Genomic DNA, 26497 nt, shown 5'->3' on the forward strand with positions numbered 1-26497 from the left:
TTCTCCCGTTGGAAAAAGTCCAGGACCTCCAGAACATGGTCAGAGACCTGCTAAAGCCAAAAAGAGTGTCAGTTCATCAATGCACTCGAGTTCTGGGGAAAATGGTGGCAGCCTACGAGGCCATTCCCTTCGGCAGGTTCCATGCGAGGACGTTTCAATGGGACCTTCTGGACAAGTGGTCCGGGTCCCATCTACAAATACATCAGAAAATAACACTGTCCCCCAGGGCCAGGGTGTCTCTCCTATGGTGGCTGCAAAGTGCTCACCTTCTAGAGGGTCGCAGGTTCGGCATTCAGGACTGGGTTCTGGTAACCACAGACGCGAGCCTCCGAGGATGGGGAGCAGTCACCCAAGGAAGAAACTTTCAAGGACTATGGTCAAGCCAGGAGTCCTGTCTGTCTACAACGACCTTCGACAAGCGGAGGGTCTTCTTCGCAACCTACCAGTTCTGATTCAATCAGACAATGTCACAGCCGTGGCTCATGTGAACCGCCAAGGCGGGACAAGGAGCAGAGTCGCGATGGCGGAAGCCACCAGGATTCTTCGCTGGGCGGAAAGTCACGTAAGTGTTCTGTCAGCGGTCTTCATTCCGGGAGTGGACAACTGGGAAGTAGAAGAGTGGGGACTTCATCAAGAAGTATTTGCAGAGATAACGGGTCTCTGGGGAGTTCCTCAAATAGACATGATGGCGTCACGGCTCAACAAGAAGCTTCGGAGGAACTGTGCCAGGTCCCGGGACCCTCAGGCAATAGCAGTAGACGCTCTGGTAACGCCATGGGTGTACCAGTCGGTCTATGTGTTTCCTCCTCTGCCTCTCATCACAAAGGTGTTGAGGATCATAAGACGGAAAAGAGTACAGACAATACTCATTGTTCCAGACTGGCCTCGAAGGGCCTGGTACTCGGATCTTCAGGAGATGCTCGCAGAAGATCCTTGGCCTCTTCCGCTAAGGGAGGACCTGTTACAGCAGGGACCCTGCACGTTCCAAGACTTACCGCGGTTACGTTTGTCGGCATGGCGGTTGAACGCCGGATCCTAGCTGAGAAGGGTATTCCGGAGGAGGTCATACCTACTCTAATAAAGGCTAGGAAGGAGGTGACGGCGAAACATTATCACCGTATCTGGGGAAGTATGTATCTTGGGTGAAGCCAAGAATGCTCCTACGGAAGATTTCCACCTGGGCCGTTTTCTCCACTTTCTACAGACAGGAGTGGATATGGGCCTGAAGTTAGGCTCTGTTAAGACACAGATTTCGGCCTTATCGATATCCTTTCAGAAGGAATTGGCTTCTCTTCCAGAAGTCCAGACTTTTGTGAAGGGAGTGCTACACATCCAGCCTCCTTTTGTGGCCCCAGTGGCGCCATGGGACCTGAACGTGGTGTTACAGTTCCTTAAGTCACACTGGTTTGAACCCCTTAAAATGGTTGAGTTGAAATTTCTCACCTGGAAGGTGGTCATGTTATTGGCCTTAGCTTCGGCAAGGCGGGTGTCTGAATTGACGGCATTGTCTCACAAGAGCCTCTACTTGATTTTTCATATGGATAGAGCAGAATTGAGGACTCGCCCTCAATTTTTACCTAAGGTGGTGTCTTCATTTCATATGAACTAACCTATCGTGGTGCCTGTGGCTACGAGTGACTTGGAGGATTCCATGTCCCTGGATGTAGTCAGGGCCTTAAAGATTTATGTAGCCAGGACGGCTAGAATTAGGAAAACAGAGGCTCTGTTTGCCCTGTATGCAGCCAACAAGATTGGCGCGCCTGCTTCAAAGCAGACTATTGCTCTCTGGATCTGTAACACGATTCAGCAGGCTTATGTTACGGCTGGATTGCCGTTACCACATTCAGTAAAGGCCCATTCCACTAGGAAGGTGGGCTCTTCTTGGGCGGCTGCCAGAGGCGTCTCGGCATTACAGCTTTGCCGAGCGGTGACTTGGTCGGGTTCAAACACTTTTGCTAAATTCTACAAGTTTGATACCCTGGCTGATGAGGACCAAGCATTTGCTCAGTCGGTGCTACAGAGTCATCCGCACTCTCCCGCCCGATTGGGAGCTTTAGTATAAACCCCATGGTCCTTACGGAGTCCCCAGCATCCTCTAGGACGTAAGAGAAAATAAGATTTTAAACCTACCGGTAAATCTTTTTCTCCTAGTCCGTAGAGGATGCTGGGCGCCCGTCCCAGTGCGGAAAATCTGCAAGACTTGTATATAGTTATTGCTTACATAAGGGTTATGTTACAGTTGGAATCGGTCTTGGACCGATGCTGTTGTTTGTTCATACTGTTAACTGGTTTTGGGTATTCCAGGTTATATGGTATGATTGGTGTGGGCTGGTATGAATCTTGCCCTTAGATTAACAAGGATAAAAGATTTACCGGTAGGTTTAACATCTTATTATTTGTAACAAAGAAGGAAACAAAATAATCTCCCTTATGCACTCAACCCAGATGCAAGCAGGTGGCCGGTAAATGGAGAGAACACCCGCTCTCGAGAATGTGTACTAAATTTGAAAAGATACCGGCCTCTTGAGCTCTCAGTTGTATTAAATCAATTTCACACACGAGTCAGCATGTAGTGGAACTTTTGGACACAAACTTACATATTAGTTCAGTCCCGCATGCAAACAACGGTTTCTTTCAGTTTTCTTACTGCATTCACTGAATGAAAAAATTACTTAATCAGTCCTGATTAATATACAGGTTGAGTATCCCTTATCCAAAATGCTTGGGACCAGAGGTATTTTGGATATCGGATTTTTCCGTATTTTGGAATAATTGCATACCATAATGAGATATCATGGCGATGGGACCTAAATCTAAGTACAGAATACATTTTTGTTACATATACACCTTATACACACAGCCTGAAGGTAATTTTAGCCAATATTTTTTATAGCATTGTGCATTAAACAAAGTGTGTCTACATTCACACAATTCATTTATATTTCATATACACCTTATACACATAGCCTGAATGTCATGTAATACAATATTTTTAATAACATTGTGTATTAAACAAAGTTTGTGTACATTGAGCCATCAAAAAACAAAAGTTTCACTATCTCACTCTCACTCAAAAAAGTCCGTATTTCGGAATATTCCGTATTTCGGATATTTGGATATGGGATACTCAACCTGTATCTGCTGGTACTTTTATTGTTTTTTCCATCCTGGAATGCCACTGTTTGAATCCAGGTTTTTTTAAGAAATAAAAGTTTTTTTTCGAATTTATCCGTGTGAAAATTTCCATCCTTGGATAGAGTGAAAGAAACTTGATGAGCACTCGAGACAGTAACTTAATGTAAGTCATTTTTTCATTCAGTGATTGCAGTAAGAAAACTGAAAGAAACCGTTATGTGCATGTGGGACTTAACTAATATGTAAGTTCGTGTCCAAAAGTTCCACTACATTCTGACTGGTGTGTGAAATTGATTGAATACACCTGGGAGCGCAAGAGGCTGGTATCTTTTCAAATTTAGTAAGTACTATATTTGTTCTGAGCTGTGTTCACTGCTTTGTTAATGCGCTCTTAAAGTATTGCAAATATGGTTCACGGAACACTATGAAGAAACTGTCAGAGTGCCTATGCTGGAAGTTAGGGTTAGGCTGCGGGAGCAGGGTTGGGGTTAGGCTGCAGGGAGGGGTGGTGGTGGTTAGGGTTAGGCTGCTGGGTGGAGAGTTAGGGTTAGGCTGCAGGGGAGGGGGGGTTAGGGTTAGACTGCCAGGGGGAGCATTAGGGTTAGGGTGCCGGGATAAGGGTTAGGGTTAGGCTGCGGGAAGAGGGGAGTTAGGGTTAGACTGTGGGAAATGAGGGTTAGGGGGAAGGAAGAGGGAGGTTGCAATACTTAACCTAAAAGTGTCAGGATCCTGGCTGTTGTGATGCCGATGTCGGTCTTCTGACTGCTGGCATTATAAGTGCTGGGAACCAATACCCAACCCACCTAAAAATATATCTCCGCATCAGATGGTTGTGATAACAGCACACATACCTGAGATAAAACACCCCATGTGTATAAAAGTGTAAACTGATCAATTGTTTCCATTGATACTAGTAGTCATAGTAATTGTACACATTTTAACGTACCATAAAATCCCTCATGTAAGCACATCATTTTTTGATATTTATGTGTAATCATTATGAATCAAAATGATTGACCTTAGTTTTCATGACCTATAAAATATAATATCTAATATATGAAAATATCCTATTATTCTAATAAAGAACAAGCAAAAAGTAGTTTTGAGCAATGACTGATGGTCAAATAACTGAATATTACTTGAGTTTTTAAGATACTTCTTCTTGGACCTCTTGACTAGAGCCCTTTGTTCTAGACCTGCGTAGACTAGTACCCTTAGTAATAAGGTCAGCATAACCTTCCTTGTGGGAAAAAGCATAGCTGGATCTGCGGCTCAACGTTCCTCGCTTGAAAGGTGTTGTCATTGCCACCGTATTCACCTCCGATTGCCTGTTTGGTCCATAAGAATCTCTCTGCAGATCAAATAGAAATGATCAGCAAATACAATAGTTGATTACATTAATGCTGGCATTTAATGATCTACAATCCAGTCTATTTCTTTAAAGAAAAGAATTGATACCCTTACACATAAAGGGTGGGTATCCACATTTGCCCAAATCTATATCCCTTTCCTTAATGCAATTTCAGTTGTGTAAAGTCACACCTTCTAGCACTTTTTTTGTTTATTTAAGCTGCCCAAAATAACCTACAGGCTTATTCGTAACATGGAATGAGGTAAGTAGCTAAGCTACAGCAGCAGCAGAACTGATGGTCTCTCATGCCTCCTAGTTATTCAGTCAACCAAACTGCTGATGTCACTGAAAGTCCAAGAGCAAGCATACACTTTGCAATATTAGAATATTAGGATGTTGCAGGTAGGATTTGGCATCCTGATATGGGAAATTAATTTCCCTTAAACCAAAGAAAGGCCATGGGAAGACATGGCTAATGGGCAACTTAAATTTTAAAGGGAAAGCAGCTTTTCAGCAGTTTAAGGAATAACACTCGTACAAAAATAATAAAGATGTCTTGTGTTAACCACTGTCACCCACACGTTTGTATATGTCCTGGGCAGCCCACCTTTGGCATCCACAAAAAACACACATTGGATCTTTCAACAAAATTGAACTCCAATAATTAATAGTCTGGCTTCCATGAAACCTGCTAGCACAATACTGCTTACAAACAATTTGTAAAGATTTCATCCCCAATGTCATATTTAAATGATAGGTTGACACTGACTCCCATGTTGGTGTGGCACAAAGGAAAATGGTGTGTGTGCCCCTTTAAAGTTTACTTACAGGTCCGCAGCAGCATAGAGGAAGCGCTAGCAAAGCAAGAGTTAAGTCAGGACCCTGGTCCGATCACATGGTCTGGATGCTGTTGGCTGATTGGGCAAGGCAGCCTGGGAACAGATGAGCCTTGTTGGAAGAAGTAGTAGGGGTTGGCTGAAGTGACTGGAGGTGCTGGATGCATGCTAAGCAACGAGCAGAGTGGGAGGTGAGAACAGGTGTTAGCAGCAGGATCACGCTGGCCGGTGAGAACAGCACTGCAGAGTGGAAGCATCCGGGTGCTACCGGGAAGCCTAGTGCAGGGTGAGCAAGTGTAAGATGTCACATCCGGAGACCGGACACCACCAGGCCTTGTAAAAGCTGCGGACACTGTAGCCATCTTGTAACAGTGAGGAACTGTTGAAAACTGGTCCAGCAAGTTAATACCTCAGTTTGAGTGAGTATATTGAAACTGACTAAGAGAAGACTGAGTTTATCTAACCAACTCATTGTCACTTCTGTGTGCCAATTCCTCCATTGATACTCTGTGGCACTAAATAATTCTACCAGAGCTCCAATGTTAATTGTTTGTGAAGATCCTTATATTTTGGCTAAGGAAAGCAGCAGAGTTAGTAATTGTCATTGTTAAATGTGTTTTTGTCATTCTCCTTATGACCACATTACAGACTGTGATTCTAATTATAATATGCCAATATCTGTGATTCAATTGATTGCCTTTTGCATCTTTGAATGTTCCATTGTGGTGTGAAATGTAGCCAATTGTCTTCTTTGGATGCCAAATTCTTCTTGGTGATTTTTTATTTCATCTTTTATGCCCATTAATCCTTCATCATCCTCAATCCACAGTTCATTGCGGCTCAATAAAAGACATTCTGTTGGAATTGCAGACTCAGTTCTGTTTCGTAAATTAATCTATCCTACCTTTCTGAACATGCTACTACAGGACAAGGTATGGGGAGAAACATTTCAGGGGAAAGGTCCATCACATAGCCACACAACACTTGTGAACCCTCTCTCAACCACGTAGACATACCCACCAATCCCAGGGTGTTACATTGAGATATCTCAAGTAGTATTTCTCCTGATTTTGTTTTATGTTACAATCCCCACAACTTTTTTTAGATGTTATTAGCCACTGTAGCCTATGGGTTATCCTTTGCACAAATTACAAGTAAAAGGTTACATAGGAACCCTCTCCGGCAATGGCGGCCGCACATGGTCTGCACACATGTATGGTCAGTAATTCTGTGGGGTCCTGAAAGACAACTTGGCGCAATCACTACACTTCTTACACTTAGCAGGGATGTCTCCTTTCAGAAACCCTGTCCCAGCATCTGATTAATGATACATCTGGCGATCCATAATTTCTTATTGCTGCGAATCGTGGCGATAAGTGTTTGAAAATAATAATAAATAACATTTCACGTTTTGATGGGTAGTTAATACTTACCTGGTGGACTTGGTTTTGTCTGATCACTTTGGTGACAAAACTGACAAGAAGTGAAGGAAGAATACTTATCCCTACTGCCAGTAGGATGATGAGCCAGATAAATCCATGCTTTAATGTATTTCTTGTTACATCTATTACAAGGAATAACAAATAACAAAAAGAGATGTCAAATGAATATAATTGATTATAATATTTCACCTGCAAAACTTTCAACAATGTTCTCTAAAACTGTGGGAGATAATAGGGTACATGCCAGTCTCAGTAGTACTATAGTAAAGTTTCATATTTGTATATTTTCTGGGTGTCACAAAAGTGCAAGTATTTTTTTTTAACTTTTATTTTAGAGACACTGCAGTACATAAAAAAACAGTTAAAAGACTAATAAAGGGCCCTACACACCAGCCAAGTGGCCACCGAGGTGCCCGACGGCCGATACGACTGACGGACAACTCAGCAGTGTGGGGATGGGAAGGGGGGCGGGTGATGGGGGGAGTGAAGTTTCTTCACTCCCCCCGTCACCCTGCCCCATAGCCCTGAATTCTAATGTAGACGATATTGTCCATATTGGCTTGAGGCATGAACGAGCCGGCACCAACGATGAACGAGCGCGGGGCCGCGCATCGTTTATCATTGGAGCATACACACTGAAAGATAGTAACGATATCTCGTACATTAATACGAAGTCAAACAAACAAGAAAAGGAATAGCCAGAAAATATGAGCAGTTCCAATAAGAGAGCATTATAGCAACAGAAGCCTATAATACAAGTAATAGGCCAATATCAATTAGCCATGACAACACCAATAAAGGCACATTAGTTTGTGTTTTGATTATAGTAAACGAAAACAACTTTCTTTTGCAGAGTGTAATTAGATGGCGAGTTCTCAGTAAGCATACTGTATATGCAAAATACTTTTTTATACAGTATGTAGATATATTTCAGCAATCATTTGCAAAGTTAAATGTAAAGCAGTAATTGTATTTCTATTAAATTTCTCTGTCTTAGTATTTTATAAAGACCTACCAAGCTGCTTATTAGCACTGCAGTTTAATTACCCATCATATGTAACAATTCCGTAAGAGAGAATTACAGTAATTATACCATAATCTACTAAAAGCATGAAACCCATTTTCACTTGGTTTTGAAAAGTTAAATTTTTATTGCTATTAATTAGCTTCCTCCCTTTTCATTTGTAAGGTTAACGTCTCATGCAAACTTGAAAGGTATTCTTAATGTAAGGTAGAGGGCAGGTGGTCAGTCAAGGAATAATGTGGACATCTGCACTTAGAATTGAGCATGCATCATCAGAAATACACTTGAAAAATTTGCTGAGCCTCCTTTGGAAACTGCCAATATATATATATATATATATATATATATATATATATATGTGTGTCACACGTCTACCATTCATTTTATACTGCAACTCTGCGAGGAATCAAAACACAATGGATGATTCAACCAAATCCTTAAGAGTACATTTATCATGCTTTTTCTATATTACTGATAGAGACATGCATTCATAGAGGTGGTAAAGCTTTCTAAACTTTTTTGGACACTATACAAATTTTAAACATTATCCATAGAAATAAATAGATACATCCTATGCAAGTAGACTGGAAGTAGACCTTTTAAGAGTCACTCATCAAACTTTCTGCAGTTTATGTAATAGGCAATAAGTGTAAAGGAAAATTAGCAGCATATACTAACTGTAAAAATGTGAAGAAAAATAGTACAAGGTAAAAATAATAATTGATATGCGGTCAGTGGTCCCGAAGAATTTTGGTATAAAAGAAACCAGATGAGCGTCAAGGATAGAGATATAAGGTGTGAGTAGTGGGTTTCGGTCAGCACAGCAGGACCTTCCACCCGACGGCTGCATACAAAAGCAGCCACTGGGGAAGTGCAAGTTAACTCCCCCAGGCCCCCCTGTGTACCTGGTGGCTGCCCGGCCTATTAAAATCAAAGTTGCAATGGTCACAATGTTTCCAATGTTCCAATGTTGGGATGGGGGGGGAACAATTTTTTTTTTACTATATGTATATATATATATATATATATATATATATAATTAATTTTTTTTTAAAGAAGATCATTTTGGATAAGATCAAATACATGTTCTTCACCTAATTAACTAAAAAAAAACCTGACAATTTCTGAGCGGTTTTTGGAAACAAAAATTGTCAGTTAAGTGGCATTCATTTCAGCTAAATACAAATGAAACAAAAATTAAATGGTTAAATCAGAGGTTCCCAAACTGTGTGCCGTGGCTCCCTGGGTTGCCTCGGGACACTTGCAGGGGTGCCCTGGATTGGTGGTCCAGGACCAATTCAAATTATTCATGGTCAATATAATAGGCAAAACCAGTGCTGGTGGCTGCCAGTCATAAAATATGTGGCCAAACAGAAGCAAATCTTGTCCCTCACCACACAACTGACCCTAAGGATGACATATAAACGCAATCTACTTAATGTAATATTTCTTTCTAAAATTTCTCAATAAGAAATTTTTGGCCTAGGGGTGCCGTGAAAAAAATTCTGATATTTTAGGACGCTGTGATTCCAAAAGTTTGGAAACCACTGGGTTAAATCTTAACTATTGCTGCTCTACCAGCCTGAAGGTGAATTTCTCTTTTAAACAGTAACTGATGTCTTATTGAAAATAACCTAAAACTCTAGTTTGGAAGATCAACGTGAGATCCCATAAATGTCAACTTCTATACTACCATGTTATATTGGGGTGTCATGTTTAAATACTGAAAGGAGGATCACAAATTACATGTGATCTAAGGTGTGGTGATTACCTGCAAAAATAATCACCAATAATGTTTTCAAGTGACTGTATATATATAATTATGCATTCTTTCAGCTTAGATGTGACAAAATGGCTGACAGGCAATATCCTGGGTTTAACCTCCAAGCATCTAGGTTCTGGGAGATCTACAGACCATAAAGTTTGGGATGAAAGCAATGACCAGACCAGAAGGTTATAAATACTGATAAGAGGGAGATGTCAGGGAAATCACAATTTCTCCAGTGAGCTGACCTCAGAGTTGTATATTGTCCAAAATATAAATTATCTGTGGTCTGAGACCCTAACATGACGTTGTAAAAGGGGATTGCATTTCTACATCAAAAGCATATGTTCAAAGCAGATATTGCCAAGCTCTGGACATTGAGGTCTGATAAGCCCAATTAGTGTTATGTCAATAGTGGGCTCTGTAAACAGACCAAGGAAGATGTGACACCTAGATCCCAGACCTCACTCTCTTTGAAAGAGATTCATACAGTATGCCTTTGGGCTACACCCCCTCCCCCTGCCTGTTGCCAAGCAGCTAGTATGTAAAAATGGTGTATGTTTAGTGTCCAGCAGGGAAGTAGTTAAAAATCCCAAGGGTGGGGGCTGATGAAGCGGAGGACTATATCTATGCCTCTACTGGGACAGAGAGTGCATCTCTTGAGGACTCAACAATATGTCGGAGATGACCTGAGTTATTCTGTGAAACTCCCCCACAACAGAATCACCTAAGGTCGTTTGAGTGAGTAAGGTTTTCTGTCTTTTTATTTCTTCTCATTTGTTGAGATTGCTGTATTCTGTGTGTGTTTTTGAAATATTCTCAATAATCTTTGTAACACCTTTTTGTAACTAAAGCTCTGAAGTATTCTTGAAATTAAATATCAAATTTTTAGTTATGATCCTGTGATTCTTATGAACGAAGGCCTCGTGTGGCCCACGTCTATCTACTTTTCTAAGTATTGCAGTGTGTGTGTGACAGGTAGAAGCGAAGGCTACCTTGCGTTTAGTCGCTAAATTCCTCTTGCTGGTGGCAGCTAAGATATTAATCCTGTGTGTCCAAAGTGACCCCTACGTTGCATGTGGCAATTCTCAAACTGGCATATTTGTGGAATTGGCTAGCAGCGTCGTGACATGGGGTATAACTAATAAAGCAGCACTATGATGCCCAAGTTATTTATGTATGCAATCCCGCATCTACTGGTTGCTGAGGTCTAGTATAAAGCAGGTTACCAGAGGTTCCCAAACTCAGTCCGTAAGGGGCCATAACAGTCCAGGTGTTAAGCATATCCATGCCTGGACACAGGTAACTTTATTAGTACCTCAGTCAATTTGATTAACTCGTGTGCTCAACCATAGATATCCGTAAATCTTAGTCAGTTAGTATGCCTTGATAGGATAGAGTTTGGGAACCACTGGTTTAGGCCATAACTCTATATAAAGAAGGGGATATCAGTCTTAATATATTTGAAATAAAGAGTTTATTTATCAGGCATCAATGTTTACCTTGTCTGTCCATGACTGTTAACATGGCCAGATGGCAGTCCTGTCATTTCATGTAATATAGGCAGTAATAGACATATTAGACAAATGTGAATTTGCACTATACTTATAGTGAGGGACAAACTGAATTGGATTCAGCAGAAATTACGAAATCAAGCTGCAAATTTGTTTTATGTTTGCAGAAAAATAATGTCGGTGAAGAATCAGGCCTATCACAGTGTATGAAAATAGGATTTTAATACCTACCGGTAAATCCTTTTCTCTTAGTCCGTAGAGGATGCTGGGAACTCCAAAAGGACCATGGGGTATAGACAGGATCCGCAGGAGACATGGGCACACTATAAGACTTTGAATGGGTGTGAACTGGCTCCTCCCTCTATGCCCCTCCTCCAGACCTCAGTTAGAGAACTGTGCCCAGGGAGATGGACATTTAGAGGAAAGAATTTATTGTTTAAACATGGTGAGTGTCATACCAGCTCACACCACGAACATGCCGCAGAACGTGGCATTCAATAGAACACCAGCCGATGGCATGAAAAACATACAGCAATAAGCTGACCGAAAATGTAACACAACCTATGTGTAAACACGACCAATAATAACATACCGCCAGCCATGGCAGGAATAACGTCAGCAACAGACTGACTGAAAAGAAACACCACAGGAGTGTAACCAAAATTAATAACTGCAGATAAAGTACGCACTGGGACGGGCGCCCAGCATCCTCTACGGACTAAGAGAAAAGGATTTACCGGTAGGTATTAAAATCCTATTTTCTCATACATCCTAGAGGATGCTGGGAACTCCAAAAGGGCCATGGGGTTTATACCAAAGCTCCAGACCGGGCGGGAGAGTGCGGACGACCCTGCAGCACCGATTGAGCAAACATGAGGTCCTCATCAGCCAGGGTATCAAACTCGTAGAACTGTGTAAAGAGTTTGAATCTGACCAAGTAGCTGCTCGGCAATTTTGAACCGCCGAGACTCCTTGGGCATCCGCCCGAGAAGGGCCCACCTGCCTGGTAGAATGGGCCTTCACCACTTCTGTAACGGCAATCCAGCCGTAGAAAGAGCATGCCGAATCGTATCACAGATCCAGCGTGTAACAATCTGCTTAGAAGCAGGGGCCCCAATTTTGCTGGGAGCATACAGGATAAACAGAGCCTCTGTTTCTCCAATCCGAGCTGTTCTGGCGACACAAAAAATTCAAAGCTCTGACTACATCGAGAGACTTCGAATCAGCCAAGGCTTAAGTAGTCACAGGTACCACAATAGGCTGGTTCCTGTGAAACGCGGAAACCACTTTTGGCAGAAATTATTGCAGAGTTCTCCTTTCTATCCACCTAGAAGATCAAATAGGGCTCTTGAGAGACAAAGCCGCTAATTCCAACACCCGCCTTGCGGACGCCAGGGCCAATAGCATGACCACTTTCCAAGCGAGAAATCTTTACTCAACTTCTCGTAAAGGTTCCAACCAGTGTGACATAAGAAACTGCAACTCCAATTTAAAGTCCCATGGTGCCACTGGGGGCACAAATGGAGGTTGGATGCGCAGCACTCCTTTCACGAAAGTCTGAACTTCTGGAAAGGCAGCCAATTCTTTTTTAAAGAAAATTGATAAGGCCGAAATCTGCACTTTAATGGAGCCTAACATTAGACCTGCATCCTTTGCTAGCAAAAAAATAGAGAAAACGACCCAGCTGAAATTCTGCCGTAGGAGCCTTCTTGGATTCACACCAAGGCACATACTTCCTCTAAATATGGTGGTAAAGCTTCGCCATTACTCCTTTCCTAGCCTGAAGCAATGTGGGAATGACTTCACCGGAAATACCCTTTCGGGCTAGGATATGGCGTTCAACTGCCATGCCGTCAAACGCAGCTGCAGTAAGTCTCGATACACGCCCGGACCTAGCTGAAACAGGTCCTCTCAAAGAGGAAGAGGCCAGGGATCTTCTATGAGTAAGTCTTGAAGATCTGGATACCAAGCCCTCCTTGGCTAGACCGGAACAAAGAGGATCACCTGAACATTTGTTCTTCTTATGCTTATCACCTTCGGAAAGAGTGAAAGTGGAGGGAACACATAGACCGACTGAAACCTCCATGGTATTGCGAGGGCGTCCACTGCTATTGCCTGAGTGTCCCTTGACCTGGAACAATATCCTTGTAGTTTCTTGTTGAGGCGAGACGCCATCATGTCTAATTGAGGAATTCCCCAAAGATTTGTAACTTCTGTGAAACTTCTTGATGAAGACCCCCCTCTCCTGGATGGAGATCGTGTCTGCTGAGGAAGACTATTTCTCTGTTGTCTACACCCAGAAGGAAGACCGCTAATAGAGCGTTTACATGCCTTTCCGCCCAGCGGAAAACTTTTGCGGCTTCAGCCATTGCAGCTTTGCTCCTCGTTCCGCCCTAGCAGCTTACTTACGCCACTGCTGTTAAGTCGTTCGGCAGAATTAAGACGGGCAGATCGCGAAGAAGATATTCCGTTGTAAATAGCTCTTAATTCAAGAATGCTTATTGCAGACAAGCATCCCTTGACCTTTTCCCCTGGAAATTCTTCCCCTGGAAAGACTGCTCCCCAGCCTCGGAGACTTGTATCCATGGACACCAGGATCTAATCCTGGATCCCGAACCTTCGTCCCTCTAGGAGGTGAGAACTGCGCAGTCACCACAGGAGAGATATCCTGGTCCTGGAAAATAGGATTATTTTACGGTGCATGTGCAGGTGAGACCCGGACCACATGTCCAACTGGTCCACAAAAATCACTCTGGCATTTGTCCTGCTCACTGAATGGCCGCATAGGCCACAACCATCTTCTTCATCAACGGAACGTATTGATGGGTTTACACTGTTGCAAACCTGATCTGCCTCTGGATCCTCAAATCTCTTTCCACAGGAATAAACAAACTCTCAACAGTTCAGTATCTAATCTTATTCCCAACTCCGACATCTGCGTCGTTGGGATCAACAGTGATTCTCTGTGTTGAAGAGCTGTCAGAGAGAAACAATGATTCGTACCACTTGTTTCTAGACCTCGCCGTAGTCAGGAGAGCGTCCCAGTAAAGAATAATAATGGCTCTTACTATTGAAGGCAAACCATCATACTGCCATCACTCCAGTGAAATGACAATGACAATCCTGAATAGCAAACCCAGGTAAGCTTAATGCGGAAGAAACCGCATTTACACCCTCTTACTTCTTTTAGAGGCTGGATATCCCTGCCCTGAGAGATTCCATCTTGCAGTTCAACTTCCTAAGTAGAAATCCTTTTGGGATTGTTCTGACCGAGCTGTCCAGGCTCAGAAGCACGAAAAATCTTAAATAACAGCTTTTTTTTTTTTTTTGTGACAGGGACAGCCGGACCATGTCCTGATCCTGAACCACTCTTGTATGGTGTCGCATACTACCTCCCCGTCCAGAGGAGAATCGGTAAGATCTATTTGAAAAATCAGTGAGGGGAATCATCTGGAAAACTCGAGTATGTCCCCCTTTGGACTCTATTCTTAAGTCACTGTGTCTAGCCCATTCCAGGACTGACTGAAGAGTATTAGATGAGTTCCCACCAGTGTGGGCTTCTCTGTGAAGTTGAAAAGGCTGCAGACCTCTTACCTTTTTACCCCCCTCTACCTACAAAGAAGGGGAATAAAAACGGTATCCAACCATTCAAAAGGACTGCATCCCACAAAAATGCGTCACCAACCGTTGTGATGGAACATAGCACAAGAAGGTAGACTTACCAGTGGTATCTGCCGAGATCAACTTAACCAAGCCATCCCCAAACCAGATTATCCCTTCATAGGGAAGATACTCCAGGATTTCTCTGAGTCAGTGCATACCTCTTGGAGTCGCACGACCCAAGGAATATTCCATTTCTCCCCAGGGTAATTATATCAGATAACAAGGTAACCGACCATTTCTGAATACAAGCACTCCGCCATACATATGTAATGCAAATATCATCAAAGAATATAATTAAAATATCACTTAGCTTCCTGTATACGATCCTTTGTGACGGGGCCCCGTGCAGACCAGGGGTTGACTTTCACTTTATTCTATCCACGGCGGGAAAAGAATAAACATTCGGACTCCTTGTGAGGATTCGAGACCATCTTGTCATGGCTGACCTAGAGCTTCATTAACAGAGTGACCAGCACATGTCAAGGAATAACTTTACTTCATCATTCATAATAAATTGTAACACAAATATACACATTGAAATACACATAAATACACATATCTATATATACATCTCATATATATAAAATATCTGATAAAGTCGATATTATCTTAAACCATAAAGCTATACCTTTAAACACACCTTTACCATGGAGCCGCTGCGGCCGCTAGACTTAATATGCACTCTACGTACTTTGTACGCTATTTGCGTACAGAGTCCCGTACCTTGTACGGACTTAGCGTACAAACGCCGCGCTGGGGGTATAAAGTACACACAGCGGGCACACACCCAGAGATATACTTTAAACCTTAGTAGTAATGCAATGCAATGATGTTACACCTTAAACCTTATGCAGCACTGACGGTACAAAGTACCCGCAGCGCGTACACACCTTATTAATACACTTTTAAACCTTATACAGTTAGGTAATGTAATGCACTTTAAAGCCTAGCAGGGAAAAGAGGACACAACACCGATTTGTAGTTAATTACTGGGTTCCGACACCACAGAGTAATATATCTGAAAGGGGGTTAACAATACAAATTATGCACTACAATACAACAGAGTAAATGGCTACAGTCAATGTACATACGTGAGAATATTCGCAAGCACTTCCTGGTCCAGTCCTCCGCTAATCAGGTAGATAGCGTTAAGAGTCTTCTGACCGGCCAGGCAGCAACAGGCTTTTTATACACTACTTCCAAAAGCAATACAATGGATACTGTAATCCCTTTGTCCATTGGACACAGGGATGCATCTTTACATTACAGGAGAGGTCATAGGTTGATTTGAAAAGGTGGGCGATGTCTTTCTCAACTGCTCTTGTGGGTGGTCTCCTCTGGATTCCCGCCGCATACATAATATACAGTAAATAGTTTATATCTATATTCTACTTCTGCACATAACTATACGCAGGAACATGCGATCTTCCTCTAACCAACACCGGAATGTTACCCTTAAAATACCCTACAACTGGATACCAGACATCATCTTATAACCTTAGTCTGTCCCTTCCTATCATGCAAAGGCGAATCCCTTAGTCTTGGAATCATTTAAACTGTTGATACTTGCTGATGTGGTGCAGGGGGGCTGTGTGTACAATGTGTACTATTTGGATTAAATATGTAATGTTTTGATAGCCCTCCATGCGCTCACAAACTCCGCCGTAAATACCCACACCACGCGCAGGATCGCGGGAGCGACCATACGCAAATTGCGGATATGTGCACACACGGCGGAACAAGTGCACGCGCAGCGGGCATGTGTGTGTTGTTAGTACGTGATGTGTGCACTGCAATATTTTTCGACTTTGACAGTCCACCCTTTGGCAGTCAACAATAACTGCCACTATCTAAACACTAAACAGAAAAATATACAATACAATATCTACAGATGATTGGAAGGTAGGAGGAGAGGTGTAGGTGGGAAATGTATGACCTAGTGGGATAGTAAAAGCATGTATGTATGAATCCATGTCTGAGGGGCATGTATCATCGTGCCGTATATGTTCTAGATAAGCTTCGAGGTATTGCGAAGTATACAATAAATCCTTCTTATCCCGTATTAAGGGTCTGTAAGAGGGCCAACAAACACTACCGAGCTCTTTTCGGCTTCTTGTTCCAACAAATGGGGTGCACATTTAGTTGATGATACATGGAGGGGGAACATATGTGAGCGCTAGTATATGTGGATATCACCTGTCGACTATGTGCGTCACTAACTGAAGGTTGTAGAGATGAAGATAAGACACATATCTAAAATACGTTCACATAACATTTTCATAATCGTTCTTGGGTAGGGTCGATGTCTTTTCCGGATCGGTGTATCTGGGCAAAGGGGGAGACAAAGGAAAAACGGGTGAAAGAAACAGGCCATGGAATTCATTTGCAATCCTTATCATAACACTGTCTCTATGGATGGGTCATAAATTAAATCTGCTGCTGTAACAATGCCCCCACTCCCTAAACTCATCAATTTTGTGCCGTGCTTGCGCCGCATCAGTATTTGAACACACCTAAATATCAAACCAAAAACTATGACAACTCCCAGGATACAAAGGAGAAGCTTTCCCACACTCATAATAACATTTTGAGCCCACTCTCCTAATCATGAGAACCAATTTTGTGGGTTCAACCATGAGACCCAGCCAGTCAGTTCATTACTCACAGCAGTCAGGGTAAGGTTGTGTCTCCTTTGGAACTCCCACTTCAGCTGCAAGATATCGTCCATCTTTTGATCGATAATCTCCGTGGGGTCGTCAGTGCTGTTTGTAATATATGTGCAGCACTTCACACCATATTGAGTTGCCAAAGTGACACAGTACCCACCCGTCACGGCTGTGATATAATTGAGGACCATCCTATGCTGCGGGTGATATCTAATGCGAGAAGGAATTGAATCCCGGTGGATTCGTGGATCAAATCAGGGGCTACGTGCTCTGTCCTATCTATGAGGTGTCTCTTAACGATGTGTTCATAGTGAGTATGAGTATAAGGAGCCTGAGCACTGCGGTGAACGTCTTTCATCTTATCATAGGTTATGGTCATGACCTCTGGCAACACTCTTCCAACATAACACAATTCCTCTGAGTTTGGGGCAAGCCACTTATATGCCTTCCTCCCACATATGAAATAAGCATCATCGGGGAGAACATATGGGACAGAATATGACATTACCATATTACAAACTTTCCAAGTGAAAAACCCAATCCCTAGTTCTCTCATCTGTTCAGTACAAGTATCAGGCTGTATGATATGAGCACAGTACCCTGGTGATACTTCCCCAACCCACATGGTCTTGCTTCCTCGAGTATACCTATACCGGAAATACCTTCCACTGTTGGCTATTTGGCGTACAAGTTCAGAGTCTATGGGTATCCTATCAGCTCTATGCGAAAAGGCCATGGTATGATTATTCCATGTCACCTCCCAATTTCCTGGTTTTCGGTAATTGGAAATGTTGAAGCATAATAAGGATCTATCTACATGATACTGGTGGAGCTTCAAACTAGGGGGCCTAGAAATATAAAATTTCTTGTCCACCGGTCTCCCACCCCGTAACTAATCCTGACTTGCTCTGACCTTGAGGTACTTGTGAGTACACCCAGCATTCTGTCTGGTTTAAGACCTTACCCACTAGTGAGTGGTAATTACTCAATGGATGACGGTCCATGTTGATATTAAGGCTGGACTTACATCTCTGGATGCACCCATCCTCAACTATGTTCTCACAATTCCTACAAATGCAATTTTCCTCAGCCAATAACCCTTCACAGTGCCTCCGAGCTCCCTGACTACCAGATCGTTTTCTGATACTCGCCTTTGCTCGAGTGATGTGTTGCTCTTGGAATTCTACAAATCCGTCCTCGCCATCAGAACCCATTCCAGATCCTTTCTCGACCTCTCTGGGACTCTCACTGAAACAGACTTTTCTGGTCAACAACAGGGTTAACAGGAAAACCCGGATTGCAGTCTCTTGGGGGTAAGTCCATCTTGTTAAAGGGAGAGAAACAAGAAGGGGAAGGAAAAGGGAAGGAGAGAAGGAGGGTAGTGGGAGATGGAGAAAATAATAAAAAAAAAGAAAAACTGGTGCGACAACTGCCTCTTGGTCTTGTTGTCCTCCGCACTCAGGTGCCGTCTCAAAAGTACTGCCTCTCAGCCTTCCCGGAACAGACACTCCAGTGATACAATGTTCTCTACACTCTTTGTCACGGGTTCTCTATGGGTCAGCGACCTTCTTACAGTGGGACGAGTGGACCCAAGTCTCTCTTTCGGCAACTTTTAATGCTGTCGTGCTGGTTAGTAAGACTTGATACGGTCCTTCCCACCTGTCAATGAGGCAACCTGAGCGTAGAAAATTTCGAATCATTACATAATCCCCAGGTTCAATGTCATGACAATTACTGTTCGGTAGGTCAGGAATCACCAGCTTTTTTTTTTAAATCAAGTAATTTTTATTGAGTTTTGTATCACATTGACATAACAAAACAACAACATTGAAATTAACTATAACAATTGCCATCAATAAACAGGTATTTTCAGATCACAGTTCGGTGTGCGTGTTAATTCTTTTCGCATATGTATCCACGACATAGAATATCAATATTATTACGAATGTCGCTCAAGTGCTCAATACCTGCCCGCCCAGCCATGTGCTACTCCAGCGATCCCACATCTCCGTAAATCGAGAGGTGGAACCCCGTATTTTATACATATGTCTCTCATGACGAATTACCTCGTTCACCAACGCCCTCCAGTGCTCCACCCTAGGTACATCTGCCGAGAACCAGACCCTAGCAATAACAACTTTTGCCAGCGTAGTGAGACACAGGACATATTTATACAGTAAGACAGAGTGTGTTTCCTCAAGATCTAACCCAAATAAGCATATACCAGGATCTAATGTAGGGAGGGACGGTGCTGTCATGATCACATCACTCCACACTTTACGCCAAAAAAGGGAAATCTCAGGGCAATCCCACAGTAAGTGCCAAAATCCGGTATCGGTTGCCCGACACCTAGGGCAGTTAGAATCTTCCCTAAGACCAGCCCTCTGCATAGTAACTGGAGTACGATAGGCCCTGTGTAAAATATAGAAAACAACCTGCTTATATCTTAAACATGGGGGAATCACCAGCTTTAGATTTCTATTTTGATTCCTCAGCTGCTGGCTCATCTTAACCAAATATTTTACAGTCACTTCGTTATTGCATTTCAAATCATCCTGGGGGTCTATCATTACATGGGGTTGTCGACCAAAAAGAATCTCAAAGGGTGATAGGTTAAGGGGAGACCTGGGAGTGGTTCTGATGCTGTACAATACTAGTGGCAAAGCTTCTGGCCACAACAATCCAGTTTCAGCCATCACTTTGCTCAGCTTGTTCTTAATAGTGCTGTTTACTCTCTCCACCTTCGCACTCGCCTGTGGGCGGTACGGAGTATGCAGCTTGCTATTAATTCCCATCAGTTTACACACAACCTGAAAGACTTCACCTGTAAAATGGGTACCCCTATCGCTTTCAATTATCCTGGGGATACCATATCTACACACAAAATCCTGCACAATTTTCTTTGCAGTGAACGTAGCAGTATTTGTGGCAGCAGGGAACGCTTCTACCCAATTGGAAAACACATCAATACAGACTAACACATATTTTAAATTCCGACAGGGTGGTAACTGTATGAAATCAATCTGTATTACCTGAAAAGGGCCGTCTGACAGCGGGATATGGGATGGTTCTGTTGGTATTGACTTTCCAATATTCTTCCTCAAGCAAATAAGACATGTCATTGCTTACTGGCATGAGAAGAGAATCCTGGCGCACACCAGTAGGCTCTCACCAGCTTACACATACCATCTTTACCCAGATGAGTCAGACCGTGTGCCGCCTCAGCTAAGCTTGGAAGATATGCTCTGGGGGCCACTGGCTTACCCTGTCCATCTGTCCAGAGTCCTGAGGACTCCTGGCCATACCCCTTTGACCTCCAGACCGCCCTTTCCTGTGGAGAACACAAATTTTGTGCATTTCACTTAATTTTTGTGTGTTCATGGTGTTGAATATCATCAGTGATGTGATATCTGTTTGTATGGGGTGCTGGCTGCTGATTTAGCAGCTTCGTCTGCCCGGCTGTTACCAAGTGAGATTGGATCTTGGTTGTAAGTGTGTGCTTTGCACTTGATAACAGCCACTCTGTCTGGTTCTTGTATCACTGTTAGAAGCCTTTTTATGTGGGATGCATGCGCTACAGGTGTGCCAGCTGCCGTCATGAAATTTCTGAGGCGCCATAGGGCCCCGAAATCATGCACTACTACAAATGCATACCTAGAATCTGTGTATATATTGGCTGACTTACCCTTGGTTTTAACAAAAAAGGGGACAAAGGGAGAGGGGAAAACTTCTGCACCAGTCAAAAGGTCAACATGTGTTCTTTATAATATAGTATGAACCCCATTAATACATGTATTGTGGTGTTAATTCACTATTCATATGTTGGGGGTGCCGCCATAGACAATGAGGTTGAAGACACAAAGAAAAATAGGAAAGATTGTCTCTTCGTTGGCGCCAACGAAGAGACAATCTTTCCTATTTTTCTTTGTGTCTGACTTACCCTTGGCCAATTCACACGCTCTGGTTAGGGCGATCAGCTCAGCAACTTGTGCTGAGTGCGGTGGGCCCAGGGGCTCAGCTTCTATGATACCTCTGTCATCTACGACTGCGTATCCAGTACACAGGTCTCCCGAGTCCGTCTGTCTGTGGCAACTACCGTCAGTGTAAAAGGTAAAATCTACGCCTTCCAGTGGGTTGTCACTAATGTCGGGTCTTGCAGTGAAAGTCTGGTTCAGGTATTCCATACAATCATGCGTGTCAGTGTCTGCACTAAATCCTCCTTCACCATCATTCTCATCCTCCACCCTTTGTGCCTGTCCAGGCACACCCAGCAGATAAGTTGCAGGATTTAGTGCGCTGCATCTCTTTATGGTGATGTTTACAGGGGCCATTAGTGCTAATTCCCACCTTGTAAACCGTGCCGATGAGACATGTCTGCTTTGGGCGGAGTTCAGTAAGGTTGACACTGCATGAGGTGTATGGATTGTCAGGTTGTGTCCTAACACTACGTCTTCGCTTTTACTTACTAGCAAGGCTATTGCTGCAACACTTCGCAAGCATGTGGGGAGAGACCGCGCTACGGTGTCCAACTGTGCACTGTAGTAAGCTACCGGCCTGCTGGCATCACCATGTCTCTGGGTTAGGACACCTGCCGCACACCCAGCACTTTCCGTACCGTACAATTCAAAGGGTTTCCCATAATCTGGCATGCCTAATGCAGGTGCCTGTGATAGGCACTTTTTGAGTCTCTCAAATGCCAGTTCGGACTCATCTGTGTGCGAGATTCGATCTGGTTTGCTTGAAGAGACCATTTCTTGGAAAGGTAAAGCCAGTATGGAGAACCCTGGGATCCAGTTTCGGCAGTACCCACACATTCCAAGAAAAGTGCGGATCTGTTGCTGGGTTTGTGGCAGAGTCATGTCGCGAATCGCCTGTATTCTATCAGCGGTGAGGTGTCTAAGTCCTTGCGTCAAGCAATGTCCCAAATATTTTACCCTGGTTTGGCACAACTGCAACTTATCCTTTGAAACCTTGTGTCCCGTATTAGAAAGGTGAAACAGAAGCTGTTTCGTGTCTTTCAAGGACGATTCGAGTGAATCAGAACACAGCAGTAAGTCATCTACATACTGTATTAATACTGATCCGCTCTCAGGTTGAAAGGATTGTAAACAGTCATGCAGAGCCTGGGAGAAAATACTTGGGCTGTCAATGAAACCTTGGGGTAGGCGAGTCCAGGTGTACTGTACTCCCCTGTATGTGAATGCAAACAGGTATTGGCTGTCAGGGTGCAGAGGGACAGAAAAGAAAGCAGAACAGAGGTCAATGACAGTGAAAAATTTTGCAGTAGGGGGAATTTGCATGAGGATGACAGCTGGATTTGGCACTACTGGGAATTGGCTCTCAACTATCTTGTTTATCCCCCTTAGATCCTGCACTAGCCTGTATCCCCTCCCCCCACTCTTTTTCACAGGGAAGATGGGACTATTGGCAGTGCTGGACGTCCTAACTAGTATGCACTGTTGTAGCAAGCGCTCTATGACTGGGTACACTCCTAATTCCACCTCTGGCTTCAGAGGATACTGAGGGATTTTTGGAGCTATACTACCATCTTTTACTTGCACTACTACGGGAGCTACATTCGCCATCAATCCAGTGTCTTGTCCATCTTTGGTCCAGAGGGATCCTGGTATTTGTGAGATCATTTCCTCTACCTTGGATGGACACCTGTCTATACCAGCAGAGTGTGACATTAGCCTTTGTGGGGTGTCCAACATATCCTGCACTTCCTGAACGTGATTCTCGGGTATATCCAAGAAGACACCTTCAGGAGTACAATATATGACACACCCCATTTTACACAATAAATCTCTCCCAAGTAGATTAGTCGGAGCCGATGCAGCTGACAAAAAGGAATGCTTGGTCTGCAAAGGCCCTATCGTAATCTCCGCAGGTCTACTCAAATGGTAGTGTTGTACTACTCCTGTTACTCCCATTGCCGAAATTGTTTTACCCATGGTTTTCATACCTACCGTTGAATTTAACACTGACCTGGCCGCCCCTGTATCTACAAGAAAAGGTAGTGATCTACAAGCTACATCAACTGTGACCTCAGGTTCACTACCAAGGCTAGCAATCAACTTCACTGGCTGCAGACTACAGGTGTGGCCCAACCCCTATTGTATATTGTGACCCTCCCTCAGCGCACTGGCAGCTACAATATGTGAGGGGGGTAACTGAGAATTTTCGGAGGTCTGCCAGTCCCTCCTAGGTGGGTACCTACTTGTTTCCCCTGCATGCGGCTCATAACTTCTCCTATGCGATCCCTGATTCCTATCATGTGTATTATAATGTGGTTCATATCCTGGTCTAGGGGGGTCGATATACCTTATGTGTGCCTTTATAACTACAGTTCCGTGCAAAATGTCCTTCCTTCCGACAGTTATAGCATATTACTAAACGTGACTTACCATCAGGGGTCTGGGATTTTTGCTGATGCGGTTTGGTTGTAAGGGCATTTATACTTACTGTCATCAGCTTATCCCCCTGTGACTCCCTGTGCTTAATGACGTTCCGATCGTGCTCGATAGCGGACTCTCTTAATGCAGCCACCGAGATATCTCTCCAGTTAGGTAGAGTGGTTTGTACCCTTGTTCTTAATGTCTCTTTTAACCCGTCCATTAATACTGACACAGCTACCTCCCTGTGATGTACATTTTCCTTAATATCCTCGACCCCAGTGTATCTAGCCATTTCCTGCAGTGCTTGGTGGAAATATTCAGATGCCGTTTCACCTTCTTTTTGTCTTATGGAAAAGATTTTATTCCATTTGACTACAGTAGGGATATATACTCCTAATTGCAGATTGATCTGTCGTACATTCTCCTGAATGTACTCATCAGTGAGAGGTACTTCTGCGTCTAATTTACAATCAGTAATGAATTTTGCGGGGTCAATATTGGAAGGTAAATATACTCGTAGCACTGTTCGCCAATCTTTGTTTGTGGGTTCGGTGGCGTTACCTAATTCTTTAATGAACCTCTGGCATGCGACTAGATCCTTTCTGGGATCGGGAAATTCAGACATAATTGTCTTCAATTCTGTCCTGGACCAGGGACAATGCATAGCAATGTTTCTGATGGGAGTGACTCCCTGAGCGTCAGTCTTCCCATTGGGGACTGCGATTACTGCGATCAATTACGTCATTCTGAGTTGACTCCACAATCTGAGGTGCTATTGTCTCTGCATAATGTATGGTACCGTACTTACCTGTGGACACGACCTCACTTATCCCTCCGCTAGGGGGCCTTACTACTGATCTTACTGGTTGGCCCGTGCCCACCTTAGTGTTCTGTATGGTGGCTGCTAGAGAGAGTGCCGATATCGTGCTGGGCTCATCTTCTTGCTCGCAGTCCTGAGGAAAGTTTAAAATGGGATACAACTTGCACGGGTAAGCATTAGTACATTTATCAACTATACTCTTATCAGATACCAATATGCCATTGTCTGTAGCCACTTTCTCCCCTACAATATACGGTGGTGGTGGTGCGGTTGCCATCATTTTCCTGCTAGGTTTGGAACCTGCTGCCTGAGCTAATTCTCTTTGCATATCACCCTCTTGCTGCCATAAATTTAAACAGTTTGTGTGTCTGACCCTTTGCTTTCGGGATTTTATCAGACATATCCTAATCCTTAAATTCTGCAATACCTCTGGTTCAAAACTGCCTACCTTAGGGAATGGTTCCCTATCTTCCGCAGTCATACGTTCCCATTCATTGCAAAAAACTTGTGTGTGTGGTCCATGCTTCTCACACATAATGAACCTGGCCGACCCCCTGGGCCGCGGAATGTCAACCTGAACCCTGGTTGAACGTCCCTTACTTGAGCAACTGGCCCCCATATTTTGAAGGTATTGTCCTTTTGGCTAATCCCACAAAAATAACCAAAATACTCAATATAAGGCAACGGTGAAAGTTCTCCGAGTGCTTTCACCCACTCACGCCCACGTTGGCCAGTACTACCATACACTGTCGATAGCGAAGGCAATGTACCCAAACTAGGGCCCTGTGTAACCTCTATTTACTGGAAGTATCTGGGAATAACTTACCCTTTCTAGTAAATATAAATTGTTGGAGATTTCCTGAGAGAGACCAGCGAAAACTCACTAAACCTTTATTATAAACAAATCACGCTATAGTTAGCGCTAATGATACCACGATTTTACGCAAAGCTCGTAAAAAGAGTATCACATTGCGCTAATATTGCACCCACTAACACGTGGTCCAATCGCACAGCATATAGGTACTTGTTACTTATCCGCCGTACGACCAATGGAATCGATTTTTCAGGCTGCGAAACCTCAGCCGGAGCGTATCAAAAACAAGCCTATATGGGTAAACCTCGCTAACCCCCTGGGCTGCGGTACTCTAAACCTCGCTGACCTCTTGGGCCGCGGTACTCTAAACCTCGCTGACCTTCTGGTCTGCGGTATTCTGCTACCTTGCTCCTTTGTACTTCACTCTATATTAACGTGAGCCAGCTATCTCACGCCACCAAGTCTCCACTCACTTGGTGTACCACTCGACGGGATCCCGAATTTCCTGGGTCCACAAAACCTTTATTATGTTTGCTCACTCACGTTCATTCACTCGCATACACTTTTGTTTTTCTGTACAGAAAATTAACTTTCATTCAGATAAACAGCCTTAGTACCAGAGGTAATACAGTAAAAAAGGTTTTATTTAAACTAAAGCTTTGAAGCCGAGCAATTTCTGCTATTGTAGCGTGGCTACTGTTCCGCCCCTAAACTAAACAATGCTGTTGTGTAATTTGTACTTAGCGGTCGTACCCGTACGGACGTTGCGTAAACACACGACCGTGCGTATGTCTTTACATTGCGTACGCAGTCCCGTACTCTGTCCGAGACACGTGTACAAAAACCGTATGTCCGCAATAGTACAAATCCCACACTTCTATAAATGTAAGCGATATTACCTATAATCGTTTACTTAACACAACACAGTTTCTTTCTGTATAAACCTGTTTAACTAGGCCAGACTATATTTGTGTTTTACGTTTACTTCCTTATTATTTAGTCTATGGCCCTCATTCCGAGTTGTTCGCTCGGTATTTTTCATCGCATCGCAGTGAAAATCCGCTTAGTA

General features: G+C 43.4%; 1 protein-coding gene across 3 annotated transcripts in view; it reads right to left on the minus strand.

The window, feature by feature from the left end:
* Positions 1-3449: 3449 nt before the first annotated feature.
* The window catches only part of ATP8B3 (ATPase phospholipid transporting 8B3), a 937871-nt gene continuing 914823 nt past the window's right edge, over positions 3450-26497 (minus strand). For 2 of the 3 annotated variants that reach the window (XM_063915834.1, XM_063915853.1), the window contains 2 exons: positions 6756-6886; positions 3451-4486 (listed from right to left, as the gene is read on the minus strand). In XM_063915834.1, the coding sequence (XP_063771904.1) occupies positions 4283-4486; positions 6756-6886 (335 nt within the window). In that variant the 3' untranslated portion in view covers positions 3451-4282. Of the gene's footprint in view, positions 4487-6755; positions 6887-26497 lie in introns of all 3 variants that reach the window. The other variant, XM_063915843.1, reaches the window with a different exon arrangement.

Source organism: Pseudophryne corroboree, chromosome 1 (assembly GCF_028390025.1).
Source record: "Pseudophryne corroboree isolate aPseCor3 chromosome 1, aPseCor3.hap2, whole genome shotgun sequence".
Taxonomy (NCBI): Eukaryota; Metazoa; Chordata; class Amphibia; order Anura; family Myobatrachidae; genus Pseudophryne; species Pseudophryne corroboree.